This window comes from Amblyomma mixtum, chromosome 4, assembly GCF_055824585.1.
Source record: "Amblyomma mixtum isolate Tamu chromosome 4, ASM5582458v1, whole genome shotgun sequence".
Taxonomy (NCBI): domain Eukaryota; kingdom Metazoa; phylum Arthropoda; class Arachnida; order Ixodida; family Ixodidae; genus Amblyomma; species Amblyomma mixtum.
In genome coordinates this window covers 116828665-116852722 of record NC_143015.1, presented here as the reverse complement: position 1 = coordinate 116852722, position 24058 = coordinate 116828665, and the positions used below count along the sequence as shown (strand labels likewise).

The 24058-nt window shown below is 48.3% G+C and overlaps 1 protein-coding gene across 1 annotated transcript; it reads left to right on the top strand.

Moving 5' to 3' along the window:
• The first annotated feature begins 415 nt into the window (after positions 1-415).
• Positions 416-24058, top strand: Npl4 (nuclear protein localization 4). The gene is made up of 13 exons (XM_089587875.1): positions 416-587; positions 766-846; positions 975-1090; positions 1523-1732; positions 6224-6272; positions 6363-6451; positions 7941-8244; positions 9525-9683; positions 11288-11414; positions 15308-15468; positions 19843-20142; positions 22202-22307; positions 23164-24058. Exons 1-13 carry the CDS (start codon positions 573-575, stop codon positions 23277-23279), a joined length of 1833 nt encoding a protein of 610 aa, XP_089444001.1. The 5' UTR covers positions 416-572; the 3' UTR covers positions 23280-24058.

Sequence of the window (24058 nt, the reverse complement as noted above, 5' to 3'; positions counted from 1 at the left end):
ACCAACAACATCTGAGCTTCAAAATTTCAAACCGAAGTCAGTGGGAGATTGCGTGATTGCGTTTCAGCCATGGCCCCGAGGTACAACTCCAGGTAGTGGGCTGGGCCCAGGAGGTCGCAATGAAGCATCGACTTCAAGCCACCTAGCGCAGTCGAGAGGGCCCACAATCTGTCTAAACGCTATCCCTAACCCCTGCCCTCTTTGTCTTATGATAAATAAAAGTTTGTTCCTCCTCTTTCCTCTTTCTTTGTTCAGCCAGCAACCGCAGCAGCCAGCATCAAATTCCCATCGTGGGGTGTAGAAATGGTACTTGGTTGAACAATCTACCCATTGCTTTGTTGCACGCAAAAGCTGCAGTTTCGGTTTCTGTTTCCATTGAGGTGGCAGCACCGCCGTTTGCAAGCCGTTTGTGAGAAGTCTAGCACCTGCCGCTCCGAGGCCACAAACATGGCCGCAATGGCAAGCGCAGCCGAAAGATGAAATTCATCGTGTTCACAACGCCGCAAAGCGCCTGATCTCCCCTTCGCCGCTTGCCGGGAACCCGTCGTTCGTGGCTGCGGGAATCGTACTGGATGCCTCCAAAGATGGTCAGTGGTCGAGCACGCTTATCCTTGCCGCTGGCGAAGGTTAAGAAGTATCGGCAGCGTCTGAACATGAGACGTGCTAGTGTGATTCATTGTATGCCAGCTCGGTGTATGTGCGAGTGTGCTGTGGTTGTCGTGTCAGTCACCGGCCCGTCCGATGGTTGGGGTTTTGCTTTTGTAGATACTCCGTGTCCAGTCCCCGGATGGGACAAAGAGGGTCGAGTGCGATGGGGGGGACACGACCGCTCATCTCTACAACAAGGTAGGAAGGTGCAAAGAACTCATTCAAGGCGGCTCACCTGTTGACGCTGCTACCACGTATCTCAACGCACGTCACTGTGCTAGCCAGGCCGCCTCCGAAACCGTAGTTCTCCTTTTTTTTTTTTGCAGATACAGAGTGCCTTCAACTTGCCCAACGTCTTGTGCTTTGTCGTATATAAAAACAAGGAGCGGTCGAGCAAGATTCCCCTGCAAAATACCAAGAGGTTGTCCGCGTACGATTTCAAGTGAGTCATTCATTTGTTTTCAGTGTTATCGTCTTAACTTGACCCGAAAATATCGGAATGCAGTGTCAGCGTCGTGCCGGTCATTGCACCGTTAAACCCAGTGTTAGTTCGACCATGCCTCGTAATTTTTTAATCCGAAGTCGTTTCTTATGAAATACTTTCTTAATAGAAAGTTTCATCCATTCCTGACGCTTGGCGACACCTGTCGGCATTGATCGCTGCAGTGTGATGACTGTTCATGTCTTCTCATTTCTCTTTTTATTATTTTCCTGGAAGCTTACAAGCTTGTGTTTTGAGATTGGGTGTGAGCGTTTGTTGCACAGCTCGCGAAAGTTACGGCGCCGCTGTTACGAACATTTGTAGGGCCAATATTGTTTGTTTGTCTTGCAGAAATTTTCTACCAGTCCTTGCATTTTCTTTTTCTTGCTGCAGACATGGTGACATGTTGTATCTAGTGCTCACGGACCAGGTCGCACGAGTCAACAATGATGCTGTTGAAGTGAAAGCTAGGAGCAGCCCACCGCCCGTTCGCCACTCTAATGCAGCTACCGCAGCACCGGTTGCACCCGTCGTTGAAGATGAGGTGGACGTGTTCCTATCCAAACAGTCTGGCTTGGTAGACCGACCACGGGATGACAAGCTGTGAGTCTTGTTGCTTAACCGTGGCAAATTTCGTTTCTGTTGCTTAATCATGGCAACGTGTGCTGGATGACGTCACATTACGGCAGTGCCAAATTTCAATATTCTCTACTTCTCCCAGCCTTTTTTATAGCTTGCTTTCCATTTCGACAGCCTTGCAATGGCTTGCCTTAGTGGCAACACACACTGTCTGTTTGTAACTTAGTAGCATTGAGGGTATCGCAACTAGCAAATGCCAACCTCTTACGACATTTTTTTCTCGTATGTCATCAGAAAAAACAGTACCTGAATTTCATTTAGGTTTGGTGATAAGCGTAATCTTTAATGCTTGCTTTCAGTTTGTACTTATATTCTGCTGTGAAAGAGTATAGTTTGGCGTTGGTGTGCTAAAGGCAGTGGTTTGAAGGCCCCTCAAGCCTGAGTCGCTTTGGGACATTAAGTCCCATAAAACCATTTTGCTGGCACCTCTAGATTGAATGTAAGGAACTTGCTGTGGTTTTTCACAAAATAGTGTAATGAAGAATGTTAAAATTATATCTATAAATTATCTCGAAAGCAGCATCGGTAAAAGTCGAGCTTTACACAGAAGATTGAAATTGTACATATTGTTAGAATGTGTAGTCATTGCAGTGAAGTGGTGGCACATGGCATGAATGGATAAAAATGCATTTGGAGAAGGATAGCTTTCTGACTTTGATTGCGGAAAGGAGAATTGTGTGGGGAAATTCATTCTATGGTCGATGCCAGTGAAGTGTTCAGAGCGAGTGACATCTCCTTGGTGCGCACTCTTCTTCGGTGTGATCTGTTCTTGCAGATTTAAGATACTGGGGTTATTGTACTGTCTCTTTTATAGTTGTGTAGCTGTAAACTTGCAAACTTGTAGTTTTGGGACTAGTAGCACTACTAGTGCAGTCGCTGATGTGTTCTGAATAGGTGTTTGTTCTTGCAATATTAGTTTAGGTAGTTGATGTTATGGGGTTTACATTGGGGAGATAAACACGTATTCCCCGTTTAAGCGCGGCTGACACAGTTCAAAACCGCGCGGACCCCACCCCGTGGTCGCGTACGCTACTGAGCGCACGCCGACCACGGCGGGCCTTGCTCTGCGGGAACAAAGGAACGACACAATGGCTGACACAAACAAGGCATTTATTGCTATAGCAACAATAACGCCAGCTAGCAACAAAATACACTGAGGAATCTAGGATGTCCGACTCACCAGCACGGCTACGAGCGAACGTCCGCCCACGGTAGGGCAAAGGGAACTCCGAGGTCGAGCGGGACGGGCTCGGCGGGAGTAAGTTCCGACCGAGAGGCGCCCGTCGACGAAGAGCGAAGCTGCGAGCGAAACGTCTGCTCGCTTCCCGATCCCCGAGAGAAGAGACCCCGTCGCTCCCCGCGAGCGCGCAGCAAAACGCCATCCGTGGCGCTGGTGTCGCTGCGACGCGAGCGCCCTCCCTTGTTAATTACAGTAACCGAACCGAGAGGAGTGCTTTTCGGGGGGGCAGCTAACAACAGTGGGGTGCGTTGAGGGAAAGCGTACGCAGGGGACGAAGGCGTCCCCACATCCCCCCAACCTTAAATAGACCCACGCGCCTGCAAGTTACATGCTATGGAGGAGTCTCCTGGTCTTCATGCACTTGAGGCAGGTCGTGCAGCGGAGGTCACGCCGACAGGGTGCACGCAGTCTTCCGCGGTATTCCGAAGGCGGCGTGAAGGTCTCCGCTGGGACGACTCGCATGGCCCGCGGGCTATGTGCCCGCAGACCCGCGAAGAGGAGGGCCGGTTGACAACTGCAGGCCAAGATTCCGCAGTAGTCGCCAGGGCAGCAGCAGCCGGAGGTGGCTGCTGTCTGGTCTCGCCACGGCTGCCCGGGATGGATGCGGCGAACAGGATACAGGCCGCTCCGTCGCAGCAGGTGGCAGCGAGACGATGTGCACACGCCAGCAAGCCGGAGTGGCTCCACTGGATCTGAAAGATTGCCAAAACACACTCCGCATGCCTTTAACGTAGGTCACGGGAGGGGAAACGGCGTACACAAGGGCCACGTGGCTTAATGCTCAACTCGCTAGCAAAACGTGTCAGGCGGCTGTGCAACGCAAAGTTCGAGTGAACAAAGCCCTTTCTTGAGTTGAACGAGAATGCTCGGTTCATGCGAGGTTAAAAAAAACGGGTGGGCCAGCAAAGTGCGCCCCCTCTCAATACCACGGTCCGGTGGTCGTGTCACTTTTGACAAGGTGCAGGCAGCTATGAATAGCCTTAGGCCTCACTACCACTGTGAAGGTCGACGACCCCCAACAAAAGAAAGACCCGAAACGGGTTTCGTGCGCGCAGCCGCGAGGAGACATCAGCGTTGTGGGGTGGTCCTCCCCGCTCGCTGCACGAAGCAGCTGCTGAGTGATCGGCGCCCACCGTATCGGACGGTGTCGGAACGCCCGGTGCCGAGCTGCAATACCAGCGAGCTCGTAACGGCACCCGTGGCCCCAGGCCACCCGGCTCCCAGAGCCGCGACTCCCAGAGTCGAAAAAGAGACAGCGAGAAAATATATACAGAAAACTCGGACCACCCACGTGGCTTCCGTACTCACTCGCTTCGGGCTCGGCAACTGCGCCCGCTAGGCCTCGCGCTCCCTCGATGCGGACCAAGTGGTTCTTGAAGAAACTCCAGGAAGAAAACTTCACAAAAAAAAACATGCTGAGCATGTCGAAAAGTTCAAACATGCTGCAGCGCAATACACCTCGCACTCAAGAAAGCATGCCGCAGGTCCTAGCGATCAAGATTCACTCTAGGCCTAGCACTTGTCAAGTCCGGACAAAGAGCGTTCCTCGAACCGAACAGACTGTCGTCCAATGTTCCAAGAGCAGGCCCCACGTTGGGCGCCAGATATGGGGTTTACATTGGGGAGATAAACACGTATTCCCCGTTTAAGCGCGGCTGACACAGTTCAAAACCGCGCGGACCCCACCCCGTGGTCGCGTACGCTACTGAGCGCACGCCGACCACGGCGGGCCTTGCTCTGCGGGAACAAAGGAACGACACAATGGCTGACACAAACAAGGCATTTATTGCTATAGCAACAATAACGCCAGCTAGCAACAAAATACACTGAGGAATCTAGGATGTCCGACTCACCAGCACGGCTACGAGCGAACGTCCGCCCACGGTAGGGCAAAGGGAACTCCGAGGTCGAGCGGGACGGGCTCGGCGGGAGTAAGTTCCGACCGAGAGGCGCCCGTCGACGAAGAGCGAAGCTGCGAGCGAAACGTCTGCTCGCTTCCCGATCCCCGAGAGAAGAGACCCCGTCGCTCCCCGCGAGCGCGCAGCAAAACGCCATCCGTGGCGCTGGTGTCGCTGCGACGCGAGCGCCCTCCCTTGTTAGTTATAGTAACCGAACCGAGAGGAGTGCTTTTCGGGGGGGCAGCTAACAACAGTGGGGTGCGTTGAGGGAAAGCGTACGCAGGGGACGAAGGCGTCCCCACAATGTTTCCTTGATTGGTAAGCTGCCTGTCTGGGGCACTGTTGGTGTGCGCTTGAAAAATGCATGATCCTTTGGGTCTGTAATGGTGAAGTTTGCTCTCCGTTAACTGTTTGGGAAGTTAAGATGAGTGGCTGCTTGGTGGAAGTCTATTCGTGGGATTTGGATGCAAACGAATAGTCGTTCGTGCCGAACAGTTTCTTGCATAGTCAAGAAAGCAAGGTCAGTTCTAGTATGCCTATTCTGTGGAATAGCAGGGCCATACTGCAGTAAGCAGGAATGCCTTGCATTAAGGGATATTAACTTTTGCATTTATCAGGACTTCCTTTAGGCAGTATTTGTTATGACCCAATGTATAAACATAACTCAGGGGGAAAACAGAAACCACTTCATGCGGCTTACTAACGTTACATGTTTTCATGCAATGCACTGCAAAAGTTCTTGCTGCGAAGTCAGTGATAAGTGGAGTGTATAAATTCATTGGATTCGTAACAACCTTATTCAAAACAGTGTAAAATAGCTCTAGATATAGGGATAAATCTTTGAGGTTGAGGTAGCATTGCTGATAAAGTATTGTTTTGGGGTGAGAAGATTGGTCAGTGCACTTTATAGGGTTCCATCCGAAATTATTTTGAAGTTACGTGTTTGTGCAGCATTGTGCATTGGCCAGGCTTGCTTCCACTTCAGATGGGGCACTGTTTTCTTGCCTGACTCCAACTTTCGTAATTTGTAGCCTATTTTAAGCCGTATGTCTGTGCCAACACTAGGGACTTTCAGCTTCACAAAGTGCTTCATGCTGCTGAACTTAAAAAAGACAAGTTGAATTTTTGGAGTTGGAAATGTATACCTGCTAGCTGCCTTATTTCTCTGAGTGGTTATCCACAGGTCTGTTTTGATATTTGTTTGCAAATTTTAGTGTGAGAACTGTGGCCACTTTTCTGTTACAAAGAACTACCTTCCAGAGGTTAGTGTGTCTGGGCATCTGTCTTGAGCATTTGCTTCGTTGTTTGTCTCCTCAGCTGTCATCACGGAGCCAATGCCAAGTGTGTCCACTGTGCACCGCTAGAGGTGAGTTGACTAACTAATTTGAGGGCTTTGCTACGTTTTCGTTAACTCCCTGAATTTAGTACTACAGACATCTTATCTTCTTCCTGATAGTGCTATGATGAGGGCTACCTGCGGGAACAGAAAATCAAGCATCTGTCATTTCATTCCTACCTTCGCAAGATCACCGGGGGCCTGGACAAGTAAGTGCTGTGTGCTGTAGTTTTCTTCACTTAAAGTAGGAAACACCAATTTTTTTGGTTGTTTTCTTTATTTGAATGGCGCACCAGACATCCACGCGCACGGATCACCACATGAGACCTGCCTGTGTCCGGTTAATAATTCATTACTGAATTTTTCCTCTCGTGCTTTTCAGTTTCGGTTTCGATAGCCAAATGATGTGATGTCAAGGTTGATTTGAGGTCACGTGAGGCATAAAAAGGATTACAGTGCATTCACTGCTTTGCTGTTTTATTCACCGGAGCTCTAGCGTCTGCCTGCCTCAACATCAGGAATGAAAAGAAGTGAACGAGCAACTATAAAATAAGTTTCTTTTATGCCTCGTGTGACCCGAAGTCAACTTTGACATCATAGCCATTGTTCAGCCATTGAAACCGAAAGTGAAGCAGCATGGTGGGTAGAAATTAAGTTTATTTATTTAATCATTCAAGTTATTCACAAGCTCATTTTGCATAAGTGCATTATCTGAGTGGGGCAGTATACACATAAGTTCAGAAAGCATTAGAGCAAAAAAATGATTGAAGAGAAACATTATACAATAGTCAGCAAGAGATATTCTGCAGAATACAAGTGAATTTAATAAAGGCATTGTACAAGTTTCAGAATGTAGCAAGGTGGAAATGGAACCCGATTTTTCACTGAAGTTACAAAAAGCACAATTTCATTCACATTATACAGCAGTAAAATTGTTTTCTGGTGAAAGCACATAAAACCAATATATTAGGCAATTATGGTGGTTATAGATTATTTCCTTGATAAAGATGAATTCCATGGGCTGAACTTTTTGTTTACTAACATCTTGCCCATTATTACGATGAAAGAATCCGCAACCAAAATTTGGCGCCTGCATCCCTTTTTATGCCTGGGATTTGTACTGCCAATGCTGAACACTTTCCTGATGGACATTTGATGTCCGGTGTGGCCTCGGTCGCATTTGTGGCTTCTTTTTCAAACGGGAGGGTGCAACTTTATTTTTTTTTATGCGAAGCATATTGCTAGAGCTACCACTCATGCCGTCGCCGTGGGACCCCCACGTGACACCGTGACGTCACACCACGTGACACCGTGACGTCACACCACGTGACATCGGATGAGAGAGCCGGCCTCCACCTCGCGCCGTCGCCGTGGGACCCCTAGCCGTCACACCCGCGCATTTCGAACGCGCGTTCACACTCGGTGTAGGTGAAACGCTCGCTCCACCGGGCAGGCAGACGCGGCTTCCGTGGCAATCCAGGCGCTCACCCAACGCGCGTCTCGAGGTTAGTCGGCGTTCCGCTGTAGCCATGCCGTTGTCTTCCCCCACGACGAAGGCTTCTAGTGGTTGTATTAAACTGACCAAGTATTCAACCAAGGAAAGCCATGTATTACCAAGCCTAGCCACCAATATGCTTCGCATTCCCCAGGCTTAGCCAAGCTGAGCCTCAGCAATTTTTTTGTCATCATCGTGTACAGGGGCAAGTTTGCGGCCCTGGAAAACATCAGCTGCAAGTTGCGTCCGGGATGCCGGGAACATGCACCGTGGCCGCGGGGCATTTGCACCAAGTGCCAGCCCAACGCCTTGACCCTGAACCGGCAGGTGTACCGGCACGTGGACTCGGTGACGTTCGAGAACCCGTCCATCGTCGAGCACTTCCTCAACTTCTGGCGCGAGACGATGCACCAGCGGATTGGTTTCCTGTACGGGCGCTACGAGCACCACAAGGACGTGCCCCTGGGCATCCGCGCCACTGTGGCCGCCATCTACGAACCACCGCAGGTGAGCTGTGAGAAGGGACCTCGGGACAAGCTCTTTTTAAGACTTTGCCTACCTTTACGCAACTATTCTAAACACATTCCACGAAAAGGTTCTCGACAGAGGTCTGGTACTTTCTTAGTACATTGAAAAAAAAAGGTAATAATTGCGCATTAGCACCTACTGAGCACAGCCACACAGCTAGAAAGGAAAACTTCACAGCTTTTCAAGAAACCTTGCGGTTGAAGAAAAATTGATCCGAGATCAGAACAAATTTTTCATTAACTGTAAATTTTCTGAGCAAGCTCTATAGCATTACTTTGTAGCCGTATAGCTGCACTCGGGTAGATGCAGAGTTATTGCTTTCTTTGTGCATTTATATTGTGTGATTATAGGTTTTGTTATGTTGTTGATGCTGAAATGCAACCCCTGTGTCTCATCTCCCTCAATTTCTGCATATGGTTTTTTTTTTGTCGAAGAGGAGAGCGTGTTGGCACTTTATGCGAGAGCAGTAAAGACATGTTGTGAAGATTTATAATTGGTTGAGCATGTGCAGCAGCGTGTCTAATCTACTTGGCATGTAGGCAATGGAAAGAGAAAAGCAAAACCTCAAGAAAAAAAAAAAAAAAAGCTTGAACGGAACAGCATTTGCAGGAAAAAAAAATCTCTGTGGGTCTCTTAATATTTCGAGATTGTGCAACACTGGTGAAGGTTCTCTCATGTGAGGCAAACTCAGTGCCACTAATGTGAAGTGAATTTACTAGGGGGCTTCATATTGGTTCAGACAATAAATTCACAGGTGGAACAAGGGCACACAAAAAGCTCACTAAATGCTTATGAGTCTGTGATGTGAGCGTTAACTGGGGTGTGAAATTGAAGAATTTTTGAGAGTCATGTTCAGTTTAGGCGATATTTTCTCAGATTTAAACTCTTCTGTCAAGGTATGAATATTTCTCCGAAGACAAGCTTGAAACACGATTTGTGTGCGGAAAGAGAAGTAATGCTGGGCACTATGGCATAATTTCGTGGCGCCCTCTGTGTGCACGGATGCAAACTAGCTGCAGCGCCCTCTTTGTGCGGCAGTGTGAACTACCATTTGCAGATGCCGCCTCTGCCGCTCTGACACAGATGACAAGGATGAGTGCTCGTGCTTTTAGTCTACGCTCTTTTGTCCTCATTCCACCTGTTCATTTGTCATCTTAATAATAATCGCTAACTGGCCCAGAGATCACCGCTTTCAAGCATCATACAGGATATTTAGGTTATGTAAGAGTTGTGTGGTATGTCTTTTTGTTTGCTTTTAGGAGAGCACACCGGATTCGATCCGACTGCTGTCAGACGAGAAGCAGCCGTTGGTAGACGAGCTGGCATCTCGGCTTGGCTTGGTCCGAGTCGGCTGGATATTCACTGACCTCGTCCCCGAGGACCTCCAGAAGGGGACCGTCAAGCACCTGCGCAACATTGTGAGTCATACTCGTACATTGTATGAGTTTAGATGATGTTTGACCTTCCCTGCTAGTTAACCTGCTAGCAAATGCTTGATGTTTCACAGCTGTAGTTGCAGCTAGTGACCTGAGTTTCACACACTGGGTTCCGAATTTTTTCAAGTGCTACTAAGCCTTTTGCACTGATTTGTTTTGTTAGCATGTACCATTTGTGCACTCGCATATGAACCGAAGAAACCACAATATCTTCTCTATAGAATGCGTGAGAAATTTTTAAATGGTAAAGCTTTCTTCATGACATTAAGGCGACACCTGTGCACTAATGTCTTAGGCACCCTTCCCAGAGAGAAAACATGCAATCAGAAGTTTGTTGTCTGTATTCTGTAACCATTTGGGATGGTGGAACTGTGCAATTTTAACACTGCATCGTTGAAGGTCTCGTTCAGTGGAAAACTGGGCATTGGCGTGACTGGAAAATCCTGACTGGTCGGGGGTAGTGATGTAGAAAAGCAGTTTCGCCAAAAAAAAGGTGGTCAAGCGGAATCAAACCGCTATCCTTTGGGTAGGGAGCTGGGCACACTACATCTACACCACTGAGGAAGGTTTGTTCAATGGGGTAAATGGAGGCATTGTTAGAGCACCTCACACCACACAGTAGGTGAAATACATTACAGGAGCACTTAGTTAATTATGGTCACTAATTAGCATCACCAATTAATATGGCCAATGATATGTAATAAAGCAGTGTGTGATGGCAACAAGCATGTCGACATCTGCAAAAGGGTGCTCCATTGGACTCCCAAGCGACCATAGGGATCCTTTAACGCTATTGAGTCGTACTCTTAAAGGTGCACTGAAGAGGAATCTGAACTTGTCTTTTTGCCGTGGGTACTCGATCTACACGTTCCGAGCTTTCTTAGAAACTGCGATTTACTGCCCTGTGTGGCTGATTTCCCAAATTAAATCGAATTAACCTCTGGCTCCCGCCTTTTTTTTTTTTTAATTCTGCCTCGTACGGTGGGCGGAGTCGACCAACGCGTGGAGCGCCTTTCACCCAGTGCCGTGGCGGCTTGCCGCTCTGCCATCGGCGGAGTAATACGTAGTAGTCCGTAGTAGCAAATAGTCCGCGCGTATTTTTATTTCTTCGAGCTTATTTTGCGGCTATATTATCTGCGAATGAAACTATTTATTCACGGAAACCTAAAAAACAACATAAAGCGAAAGCAGAGTCTCCACGGAGCTGGCTGAAAGGAACTTCACGCGTTGGTCGACTCCGCCCACCGTACGAGGCAGAATTAAAAAAAAAAAGCGGGAGCCGGACGTTAATTCGTTTTAATTGGGGAAATTGGCCACACAGGGCAATAAGTCACTGTTTCTAAGAATGCTAGGAATGTGTGGATCGAGTTCCCGCGGCAAAAAGACAAGTTCAGAATCCTCTTCAGTGCACCTTTAAGGTAACTTGAGTGGTCCCCAAGTTTTTGTAATCACTGCTTATCAGAGAGATGAGGGAAGGGGCTACAACTACAGTGGTGGCAGGTGGTTTAGTTTTCACTCCACCCACGACAGTTATTCCACTCAGCCAGTGGTCATTTGCATTGAGAACTGCGTTTGTCCCCCTGCAGGAGTCCTGCTTCCTCAGTGCTCAGGAGTGCATCATGGCGGGCCACTTCCAGAACAGCCACCCAAATCCCTGTCGGCTGTCCCCCGACGGCTACTTTGGCTCCAAGTTCGTCACGGTCTGCGTCACAGGTTAGCTCTTTCCTTACCACGCCACTGTGCTTCGATCACCGGTGATCGAAAAATTCGAAGCGCTACGGCAGCGCGACCACGGCCGCTACGGACTTTCTGAGTCATTCGGTTTGTTGTTCACACATTAAACTTCAACTTCCTGTTTAGTTTATATTTTTGCCAAAAAGCGGCAATTTTTGAGACGCGCTTGAAGTTGGGTGTGCGGCGTCGGGCGCTCCGAACGAGCCGTCATCATCGGGAATGGCGCTCGCTCGAAAAAACCCCGTTCCACTCAATTCCGCTGCGTTTGCACCACATATTTTTGATGTATCGATTAGCACGGACCCTGACGACGATGCTGTATCGTCAGGTATTGTTTCGAAGCCCAAACTGGGGCAACGAGAGCCCAGAACGCTCGCCTGTGCGTTCAGATTCCTCGTTCCGGTCTGTTTGTGTGAACCGAAGCTCCTCATTGTAGCCGTTACGGTGATGTGGCGCCATCTAAGTCGTTCTCCAGAGACTACAGTTTCGGTTTCTGCGTAGAGAGCAATTTTCCCACGACGCGCGAATTTTTGAAACGCCCTTGAAGCGGAGGGTACGGCGCGGACGCTCCGTGCATGGCGTCGGGCGCGCAGACGGCGCGCGCTCGGAAAAACCTTGCTGCGCGCAATTCTACTGCGTTGACTGCAATTATTATCTATGCTACGAGTAGTAGAGTCTCTGGTGACGATGTTGCATTGTCGGATTTTGGTTCAGACGCTGTAACTGCGCAAACCGATCCCGGAACGTTGGCCTGATAGTTTCGCTTTCTTTTTCCTGTCCGCTTGTGCGGGCGCATCTGGTTTGTTGTTCAGACGGTTAGTTCCATTTTCGGCCTAGTTCGTAATTTCCCCGCCAGTCGTGCATTTTTGAAGTGCCCTTGGAGCATAGGCTTACTGCGACATAATACGCGGTGAGGATGGCGTCGCGTCGAGGTCGGGCGCTTCGCGCGCTCGGAAGAGTCCCGCTGCACGTGATTCTCCAGCCTCTGCAGCTGATTTTCAAGATCCTCCGAGCAGCAGTGCCTCGGACGAAGATGTTGTAACGTCGGATTTCGATTCTGCAGCTACATCGCAGCTATACTTATCGCATACTATATATCGCAATATCACACCTATACTTGTTGTGTTTTATATTTTTTTTTTAATTTTTGACGTAAATTAAATAAGTTTTGATTTGTATTTTTTAAACCACGCTTACCAAGCTTTCGTTTGGCGCATAACATTACACTTCCAATTTTTTTTTTGTTGGACTGTAAAAATCATATAAAGGGCACTCTCAAACGAGCCTTTTCAAGAGGCATGAAGAAAAAAAATTCTAGCTCGAAAACTATTCCAGTTATAATTTTCAAACTTTAATGCCATGTTTTAGAAAGAATTTGAATTGATTTGTAGTTTCTAGAATTTTTTTAGTACAAGTGTTTGGAAAGTTATTCTCATATAAACACAAAACTTTTCTTCTTTTTTACTTTTTGTTGTGTTTACTGATTTTTTTTCACAGCATTTCAAGCAGAATATGTGTTCAAATAAATTTCATTATAAAGCGCATTCTATCTGAATTATTTTTATGCATTTTATATAATTTTATCTATCACACCTTTTCTAAAAAAAAAATTTGTCTGAGACATGTGAAAAATGGTCGTTTTTCCCGTGGTAAGGAAAGAGTTAGGGTGGGCTGAGGCTTTGCTGGCATGCTTTGCTTTTTCACGTTTTAATATGTTCGTGCCTGAAAACAGCTCACTGTCTTCAGTGTGGTGCACTTTGAAAAAAGTGAGGAAAATAAATTACTGACAAACATTTATGCATTTATTTGCGTAGTTTTTCATGGTTTTAGTATCCTGAAGGGATGAATGCACTAGCACCCTTCACCACCATGTTTTTAATTCTGCATGAAGTATTGTGGTATTCCTTTGATTCCGTGGTGTGGTTGCTGCTTGATTAAAGGTGCGTAATAGGGCCCACTGAGGCCATCACTTTTCATCTGTTTAGCAGCATTTTACTAGCTGTTCATAAGTAGGATAATAAGGGAGTAATTACTCATTGACGTCTACCCGAGCGCAGCCATATGGCTACAAAGGAAAGCTATATAGCTTTCTCAGAAACTTCGTAGTTAAAGAAAAATTCGTCCTGGTCCGGGGTTCGAACCCGGGACCACCGCTTCACCGGAGCAGTCGCTCTACCAACTGAGCTAACCGGGACGGCAAGCTTATGGTAGGGCGAGAGCGAATTGATCAATAACTCGAAGTGGGAACAGTGATGGTCAGATGTTTGGGGGAATCCCCTAAGGTGGAGTAGATTTGTAATAAGGGAGTAATTACTCATTGACGTCCACCCGAGCGCAGCCATACGGCTCCTATGTAGCTGTATGGCTGCGCTCGGGTGTACGTCAATGAGTAATTACTCCCTTATTACAAATCTACTTCGCCTTGGGGGATTCCCCTAAACATTTGGTCATCATAAGTAGGATCTTCTCTTATCTCATTTCCTTTCTTAACATCAAGTATAGTACCTCATTGGGATGCCAGCGTTTGATTCGTTAGGCCTAGGAGTTGATTAACTTTGGAACAGAGGGCAAATTACGCCCTCGCTCAGCTATGCAGTTCGATGTCTTGATTCGTGCATTCAAATCCTGTGCACCAGTGTGGCTGTCCATACATGCCATGTGTTGCGCAAACAAAGTGCGAGTGAAAAACAAGAGCTGCCAGAAGTGGGTCATTATGCAGCAGCATTTCTTTAGTTAAAATGCCTAGACAGAGCCCTAGAAATTCTGCTCATAACTGGAAATGCAAATATGTCTGGCTTTTTATTTTTTGATGCCAGAAGCACACACGCAGTCATGCTGTAAAAATTCAACTTGGCCCATGATGAGCAAACCATAAAAAAATGAGAACTACAGATGATGTGGGATTGCATTTGCTTATGCTTACAGTGAGTTTTTATATTGATAAGTTAAATGGTGAGGGAAACCAGGTATCTCTTTAAGTGACGCCATTCATTGTGTATTGCCTGCTTTGTTTAAGCAAGGAATCTGGTAGCCTGCATTGGGTACTAACTTGCGTTGCGTCGCGTGACCTGATAATGGTTGTAGTGGCGAAAAATTGAAGTTGGCACCAAAGCAGCTGTGTTTTTTCCACTACCACCACCTCTGCTTGCCGCTTCAATTGCTGCAACTGTTTCAGCTGCAGTGGAGGGATAAATGCGAGATAAAGTGTGAACTGTGGCGCGAATACTTGCTGCTACACCACCAGTCACCCATGCTGTGAGGCAAAGCCTGCTGCTTGCCAGCCAAACGGGCACAGCTTGGCACTCAGCAGTTCGATATGTCTGTTTTATGGCAAACTACGTTCAAAAGCCTGACTAAAGAACAAGAGGTTACGTGGCGTCGTCTACAGACGAGATCAATATGCTCCCCATCACTCCTTGTGCACATTTATCCCGATCTTTACAACCCAAACTGCAAACACTGCGGCCAACGAGCCGCCCATGATCACGTCCTGTGGGACTGCAAAATAGAGCCACCTCCGGGTGATCTAGTTACCGCTCCTTCTCTCGAGCGGTGGGAGACCGTGCTGGCTAGCTCTGACCCCAGAACGCAAGTATTGGCGGTGGAGTGGGCTGACAAAGTCGTCGAGGGCTGCGTACTCTCGACCACTTAACGCGACATCTTGCCAAGCTCTTTCCGGCGAATAGAATGTTTTACAATCAATCAATATATAAAGTAAGAAATGCACGTGTTTATTAAAGATATTAAGCAACAGTTCGATATAGCCAATAATTCCTGTGTTCGTTTTAATGAGGTCTGACTGTATCACCGGCACCTTTCTCGAGAAAGCAGTTGTGTTTGATTTCTGGCACTGACATTGCGCTGACCGGCAGGCGACCAGGAGAACCGGGTGCACATGGAGGGCTACCAGGTGTCCAACCAGTGCATGGCGCTGGTGCGGGACAACTGCCTGGTGCCCACCAGGGATGCCCCCGAGCTCGGCTATGTCCGGGAATCCTCCAATGCCCAGTATGTGCCGGATGTCTTCTACAAGGTGGGGTGCACTTTTCTCGTGGTGTGTGCGAGAGGATGGGTTTTGCATCTTAACTTGAAGAGGAGGTGGAGATTGAGTAGCCGTACTGGGAAGGGAGAATTTCTTTCGGTAGTGCTTCCATGTAATGCTGCACCTGGTCTAATTCCTTGTGTGTTATCCAGCATCGTTTTCCGCTGACTTCTGTCTGGAGCTGTGCATCTATGCATTCAGGTGGATGTGCTGGTCTTGGCTTTGGAAGCCGCATCAGAATGCGGGCCTAGGCTTGTACAGTGGGTTGTAAGAAAGACAAAGATATTGCTCCTCTTAACAGGCCCACATTTGAGCATTTGTGGCATGTTTGAAAGGGCTGCATTTCTGGCTGTTGTAAAGCAAACTTTCTGAGCATGGCCTGTTTTTCTAGCAGGCTGCAGTCATCGTGAGCCCGGTTACATACCCTCCAAGGCAAAACCTCTCACATATCCCCTCACTTGACTTCATCCCATGTCATTTGCGGCCAGCCTATCCCCATGTCACTCTTTGCTGTCCCCTGCTATGTTTTCCTTTTCTTGCAACCCACTTCACCATCCTAAGAAACCAATGGTTATCTGTTCCCTGCATTACTTCTCTGGGCCATTGTCATTTTCACGTCTTGATCTCAATGCTGGCATTTAGTTTGTGGTAGCCTTTAATAACTTTCTTGATGCCTCAGTAGCCATTCAGCCACTGAGGTGGTTCAAAGTAGCCTGAGTAGTCGGTAGCTCATTTTTTGGAAACATAGCTTTAAATTACTAAGATGGTGGGAGGCAACAGATGTACTACTGATTAAGAGCTAAGTGTTCACTTCATAGTTTAATTGATCACGCACTCAGTCAATTGAAATAAAATGAAAATTAAGCCTTGCTTCCTCTTTTCAGTCTTATTCTTGTGTTTGTTTGTTTAGTTTGCTGTTGTCAGTGGTGTTCAATCATCGATGGGGTATAAATGGAGCATTTCTTGCTTTCCTTTGTGACCAGTGCTCTTTGCATGTCTACCGTATAAACGCGTGTAAGGGCCGCACTTTTTTTTCCAGATTCAGGGGCCAATTTTCGGGGTGCGGCCCATACACTCGACGTACGAAAAAAATTTTTTTTTTTTAAGCAAAAACACACCAACCAGGGAATGAGCGGCATTTATTCTACGTTCAGTCATCACTCACGGAGTATTTCGACTCTCAGCTGGTGCTGTGCTCTGGTGCACGCTCATCCCAAAGAAGCCGTGCAGCATGTCCGCTGTCAACGCGTAGCCATTGTTCCGCATTTCCATCACATAGCAGAGCAGCTCTTCTTCCAGTTCAGGAAACTCGCACAGCTCGCCTCGGAAAGCGCGCTTTTTGCAGCTTGTTTTTTTCAATGCACGCTTTTGATTGCACGATCATCGGACGCACTTCTCGGCCACGTCGAATTCCCCGTCCGCTGCACGCTTGCCGCATTCGAGAGCTAACTCCCAGCCGTGTAACTGATAAGGTACTTGCCCATTGTGCTAAAACTGCATTACCCGGTGGCAGCACGCGAAAGCCACAACTACGGTGAACGCGCTAACACGCCATAAAAGGCTGGAGCTGGCGATACTGATGCCGATGTAGATAATGCATGGAGGAAGGAAAGATAACGGGAAGTCGCGGGGGAGAAAAAATTGCTGATGATGATGGCTGCGGCCTTGGGCGCCATCCATGGACGGTTTTTGGAAGCTCTTGTGCGCATGCTTGGCCTCCGCGATCAAGTGCTCCGTGATCGAGCACACCGTTGTCCACAGCCGGAGCCGATCGCGGAGGCCACGGCGCGTGTATTTAGAAGGCTATTCTTGCCTGGGTCATGGAAAGTTCGGGTGCGGCCCTTACACGGATTTATTATTTTTTAAAGATTTCCTTCGGGAAAACGGGGTGCGGCCCATACATGGGTGCGGCCCTTACACGCGTTTACAGTCGACGACCGATTTTTCGGACCCTCAAGGGACCGCGAAAAAATCCGAAAAATCAGGCAGTCCGAAAAAACAAATGTGCCCCAAAAAAACGAAAATTATTGGTTATTATAGAGTTAGAGGCCGGAAAAAGTCATTGATGGTCTTCTGAACCATGCTTCGCTTGCGTGCCAGCAGGTCCGCCTGAATTTCGGCGAGAGTCGTCGTGTCGCCGTAAGCCGACGAAAGAGTTGCGACCGCTTGCATCAATTCAACTTGCGTCGGCTGCGCCGCTGCAGGCGAGTCGTCATCGTCGTCGCTCTCGGACTCAGCAAGTACCTGGCGAATGATTTCTTCATCCGTTAGCCCGGCACACAGTTCCAACTCCCTGTCCACGTCTGTAAACTCCGAAAACGAGACGGCCGAGGGAATTTCGATGCCTGCAGTGTGAAGGTCGTCGATGAGGTACTCACTGCCAGACAGCTGCTCGACGACACTATCCTCGACCAAGACGGCCGATTCGCCATTCAAGACAAATCCCGCGTGGCGAAGCAGTTGCGCAGCGTTGTGGGTGCCACTGACTTCCACGCATCGGCGAGCATGCTAATTGCTCCAAGCAAATCGACACAGTACGCTTTTCCACTGTCGAGGCACAACACCACGCGCGAAAGCAAGCGTGACCGATAGTTCACTTTCAGGTTGCGTATCACGCCTTGGTCCATCGGCTGTAGGATGCTTGTCGTGTTCGGTGGCAAGAACTCGACTCGCACAGACTTCAGGTTGTTTATGTGCCCGTGTGCAGCGCAGTTGTCGACGAACAACAAAACTTTGCGGCCTTCTAGATCAAATTTGCGATCTAGTTTCCTCACATAGCTTTCAAAAAACTGCTGTGTAATCCATGCCTTCTTGTTCGCCTCGTACAAGACAGGCAGGGACTTTACGCCTTTGAAGCATCTCGGAGATTTTGACTTGCCGATGACGAGCATCGGCAGTTTTTCTGTCCCCGACATATTGCTGCCGACCAAAACAGGCACTCGCTCCTTACTGTGTTTCCCACCATGGCAAGGGTCACCAGCAAAGGCGAGAGTCTTCTCTGGCATAAGCTTAAAAAAAAGTCCGGTCTCGTCGCAATTGAAAACGTTATCCGGCGAGTACTCCCGTAAGAGCAACTGCAGCTTTTCACAGCGGTAGTCCGCAACGACGCTCAGGTCAACGGCTGCACTCTCGCCGCACAGTTTCTTAAAACTGAGATCAGCACGCTTTTTGAAATTCCTTAGCCAGCCATCGCTGACCTTAAACCCTTCAATGTTCATTTGAAGCGTCATCGTCTCGGCTTTCTGCTTGAGGAGGGGACCGGAGACGGGAACCTTGCTGGCCACTGTTGACTTCAGCCATACAAGGAGGGCCTCCTTGAGCTTTGGATAGGTTCCTTGGCTCACATTTTTCTGACGACAGCCAGTAGACTTTTCCGCCGCCTCCAAAATCTTCTGCTTGTTTTTCATGTAGTCCGAAAGAGTCTGTTTGGAAATTTTAAACTCTTTCGCGACGTCTGCCTGTGATCGGCCACCTTCGACGAGCTTGATTGCTGCTTTCTTCGCCATCGACATTGTGGCGTACTTGCCTCGCTTCATCGGAACTCTCGAGGCCGACAACATCGATTTGTTCTCCATTGCGAATCGGCACGCTTGGCTGAGCAGCCGTCGTCGGGAAGTTGTCACACCAACTTCGTTGAGTGCCTCCTCGCTGCCACGTTGCACGCAAAAAATAAAAGTTCCGGAAACAGCGTCTTGAAGAACCGAAGCCGACTTAATCAAATGCGAGCCACAGTAGTGATAGAACGTGGTTTTCGCGTCTCCGCAGCACGACCACGGCTAGGCCTACTCGCTGAGCTCGTCAACGCACGTCTAACACAAACAGGCAGTCGAAGGAAGAAGAAAAAAAAAATAGCACGGCGTTACGGCAGTGACGTTGGGGAAGCGGAAGTTGCGAGCATATTATAGCCTCAATCCAGCGTCCGGTTAGCTGAGGAACAGCCATGCAAGACCGCCACCGGTTTCGAGGCTACAGGAGGAAAATGTAAACAAACAAGATGGCGGCGATACAGCTCGAATTGCGCGGCAGTTGGCCGGGCTGACGCTTGGAAAGTCCGAAAAATCGAACAGCCCTCCCTAGAGTGTCCGAAATTTTGAGCCCCGTAATACATTGACTTTATGAAGTATGTCCAGGTGCCGGGAAAAAGTCCGAAAAATCAAGCATGTCCGAAAAATTAGGCGTCCGAAAAATCAGTCGTCGACTGTATGCGGTATGTCTTTGGCTGGAATCATTTCGCCTACCATAGCTTTACAGACCACTGAAAGGCCTTGTGGCATGTGTGGGAAGATTTGAGGATGATGTTAAGATATGGCCTTCATCCAAGTACTGGATTGCACAAGTTGTTCACCCTGCTGCTCTTGCGCGCAGTACACGGACTCCTATGGCAATGAGGTGACCCAGCTGGCGAGGCCCCTGCCCATCGAGTACCTGCTGGTGGACGTGCCCGTGTCGACCCCCAAGGAGCCCCTGTTCACCTTCAGCGCCAAGCACTGCTTCCCCGTGGAGAACCGACTCCTGGAGGGCCACATCCAGGACCTGGGAGCCGTGGCCGCCCACCTGTCACGCTTCACGGCGGCCAACAACGGGGGACAGGACGCCGTGCTCGAGGCCTTCTCCGACTTCCACCTGCTGCTCTACCTGGCCTCCCAAGACATTGTGCCACTCAAGGTAAGGTGGGGGGGTGATTACCGGCGGTCTTTCTGACCCACTGGTTACATAATACATACATAATTACCGTATTTACTCGCATAATGATCGCACTCGCGTAATGATCGTACCCCCGAATTTTGTTGGCAAAATTCAGTTTTTTTTTAGTCCCCGCTTAATGATCGCACCCCGAACTTGCCGCGGCAATTTGTCGACGATGTCGAGTCTAGCCGACGATGATCGTACTTGCTTATCTGTCTGACAGATGGCACGTGCAGATTACCATCTTGCTCTGTCAGCATTGCAGCAGCAGCCGCCTGTTGGTTGACCTGCGGTCACAGGGGCAGTCTAAATGCGGTTATGCTTAACAGCGGATACCAAACTTAACTGCGATTATCTCGAATCACGGTTCACCATTGTCGCAAGTCTCGCCACTGTTCTGGGTTGGGGTGCAATGAACGAAGTGACGCGGTGATCCGGCTAAACTTTATTTTTTTCGTAAATAATAAGCCCTGGGATACGGGAACGTCAAAAATGAATCCTCCTTGAGGATCGCTGGCCTGTACCGAGTTGCTGGTAGGAGAAATAACTGCGATATAAGCTAGTTTTGCGTTCACAGCCGCGTAGCAGCTGCCGCCGTTGCCGCGCGAGTAACCCGATCTGCTTGACCAGCTCCGCTGCGAAGGCGTCGCTGAAATCGATCGTATATATTTCTTTTAATATGAAACAATGAGGTTATGAGTAAGGCAGCACCATGAGTAGCACATTCATTATAGCGTTGGTCAATTCAAAAGTGCCGTCCACTGTGGCTTCGATACGAAAGAAGTTAGGCCTAGCGACGACTAGGGAGTACAGAGCACCATCGTCCGCCGCACCCGCGGGCGGCACCATTGCGGTAAGCGCGCGGGATCCAGTGCTCCGAGCGTTGCGAACGTGTCACCTAAGTACTACATCAACGATGCAGCAAGGACCGCACATTTTTCTCGGCGTATCGCCAGTAAAATGCGTAGCTTGAGCGCCGCGGGATGTTGCTGTTGTGCGCTGTTGCCGTGCTATCGGACGAGATCGAAGGCCGCATAAAAGCGCGGTCGCGCAGCACTACACACACTGCCTATTTTGATGTGTTGCTCTTGGAACGTGATTTAGTGCGAAGGAAGTACGTTCTTGAAGTGGGCCAGCTCTTGCTCTTTTCCCACTCTACCTTCTCGGTTTACGACATAAGCCGAGATCGGTTCGCGATGACCGCTTTTAGCGGCGTAATCGTGGGTAGCGCGCCAGTGTGATAAGGGTTGACTGCCTGCGACTTGTTTGCGTTTTCGGAGGTAAAAATTTTTGTAAAAATTTACCCCGCGTAATGATTGCACCCCTAAATTTGCGTCAATTTTTAAAAAAAAAAAAGTGCGATCATTATGCGAGTAAATACGGTACATAGTTTCGGTGACGCATATGCAATGGAGCTTTTCAGTCTAGCCTGATTTAGTATTCCCCCGTGGTGTCCCTCTAAGCAGCTGAGTCTGAGGCACTGGGTACAGTCTTGAGCCTGTAGTCCACATGTTATATGGCGATGAATGGATGGAAAAGACGACAGCTAGAAGAGGTGCTCATTATCTTGGTTGCCGTTCTCCAGAACTGGCAGTCACTCATCAGAACTGGTGTCCGCTCGCTAGATCGAACTAGTGTTCACTTATCAGAACTAGACTCATTAGAGCTGCTGGCTACTCGTCAAACTAGTGAACTCTCATTGGAACTAGTGGACACTGATCAGAACTAGTGGAAAAAGATTGTGTACAGTGCTGTTGTTGGCTACGCTGGCTGTTATCAGGCAGAGAAGAGTAAAACACAACTAGCCACACCCTCAGTTGAAACTGCTTGAGCTTATGCCAGAATGTGGCATGATGCACCATGACACGATTGTTTGGTCCATATAACACCTGCCTGCATGTTGCCGGACAATCTTTCTGATGTTTGCTGTGACTACAGCACCGACCTTACTGCCAACCTGTAAAGTGATGCTCCTGTGGGCATCAAATTGAAGGACGCTGTCAGTACTAGCATGATTTGTGGCTTATCCTGTTGGCAGGAGACCATGGCCCCTCTCCTGGAGGCAGTCCGCACCAAGAACCACGAGATGGCCCAGCAGTGGACGACAAACGACCAGTGGCAGACCTTTGAGCAAATCTTGCAAGGTATGCACTAGCTTCTCTAATCCAACTGGCAAGCGAGCTTCTCTTGAGCGTGTTTCTGTCTCCACCGTCATATTGAGTGCAAACAAGTACTAGTATTGGCTGGGCTGATTCTTTGATGACAGGTTAATCTTACTGTTTGCTCTCTGATCGTTGCATATTTAGGGATCTTATGCTTATTCTCACAAAAACTAACCTGTGCGATTGGTGATTGCGTCGTGATGTTGCTTTGAGCTGCGCATACCGCGATGCTAACCCACAGTATATAACAGCAATGTTGTTGACATACACTTTCCTGTTTTGGCTAGCCAGCGAGGCAGGGGAGGGGGATTATTGAACTTGTATGTTGAGTTGGAGGGTTGGACCTTTTTTTCGTAGTGCACTTGTACACAGTAATGGATGGTAAGTAGAAAAAATACATTTCGGTCAGAGTTTAAGTGTTCTTAGCTGGTGATAGCTTTTTTTTTTCCTCCAGCTTTATCTGTTACGCTCCTGTCCGCAGACCTGTTGGAACTCCCTTATCTGATGGAGTAGTTTTGAGCGTCACGCTTCAGCGGTGACACACTTGCACAACTCCAAAACACACGGGCTCCCGTGCCAACCACCTTTATTGCACTAGTCTCCTTCCTTCCTGCCGCGGCCGCTCAGCCTGATGATGATGATGATGAGTTGGCGATCCACTAGCGCCCTCTTGTGACATCATCCAGAACTAGATCCTCCTCCGCCACACTGTCCTAACATGAGGCATGACTTCTTTAGTAGGCATGACTACATCGGCGATAAAGGTGTCTTCTTCTGCTGAGCAAACACTATTACTAACTTTTCGTTGATTTGTTGTACTGTATCTTGTCTTTTGCAGGCGCAGCCGTCGAACATAGAGAAGGCCAATCAGCTCCACTGTGGACATGTCAGCATTGCACGTATCAGAATTCCCGGACTGATAAAGTGTGTGAAATGTGCAGCCTCCCGCAATAGGAAGAAGAAAAAGAAAAAAAAAACCAGCAGCAGCAGCAGATCCATGACCGCAATGCTAGCTTAGCTGGGGCTTTTTTTTATTTACTTTTCACATTGCTTTTGTATTTTACCTTTTTTTTGTTCGCCATGAAACTGACTGCTGAGACCCACTCTTTTGTGACCGAGTGTTTTACAAGCACAAGTGCTTCTGACCTTGGAAGATTCAAAACACGAAATGCGGATCGGACGACGATTCTGGTCATTTGACAATGCGCTGCGCTATCATTTCAGAAGCTAGATTTGCTAATTTATTCAAATTGTGTTGTGGTCACTATGAGCCAGATTTTCTGAGTTATTTAAGTTCTGTTGCAATAAGGACAAAGCCAGGTTCGTTAAATTGAATTTTGTTGAGTTCAGTATAAAGCTATGTTTGCTCATTTATTGAAATTCTGCCATTAAATGGAGAAGAAAGATTTTCTACTTTATTTGAACTCTGTCCACGACAGATATTTTAAATTGTTAGTTTCTTTTTTTCCCTCTTTTCTGTTATCTGTGGCCTTGAGGTGAAAGTTTGTGCAACTGGAGACATCTGGTAGCCACAAGGTGTACTTCACTCCCCTCTAGCTGCGGCAGACTGATTTGCTGGCTGTTTCTCATCCAGCATGTGCTGGGCTTGAAGTGCTAGGCACATGAACGCGAGCCTTTGGTAATTAAAAAAAATTATTTCCTCTCGCGGCGTGTTCCGGGCTGGCACACGTTTGCGCGGTGCATATTATGAAAATAAACAATTTGATTCTGTG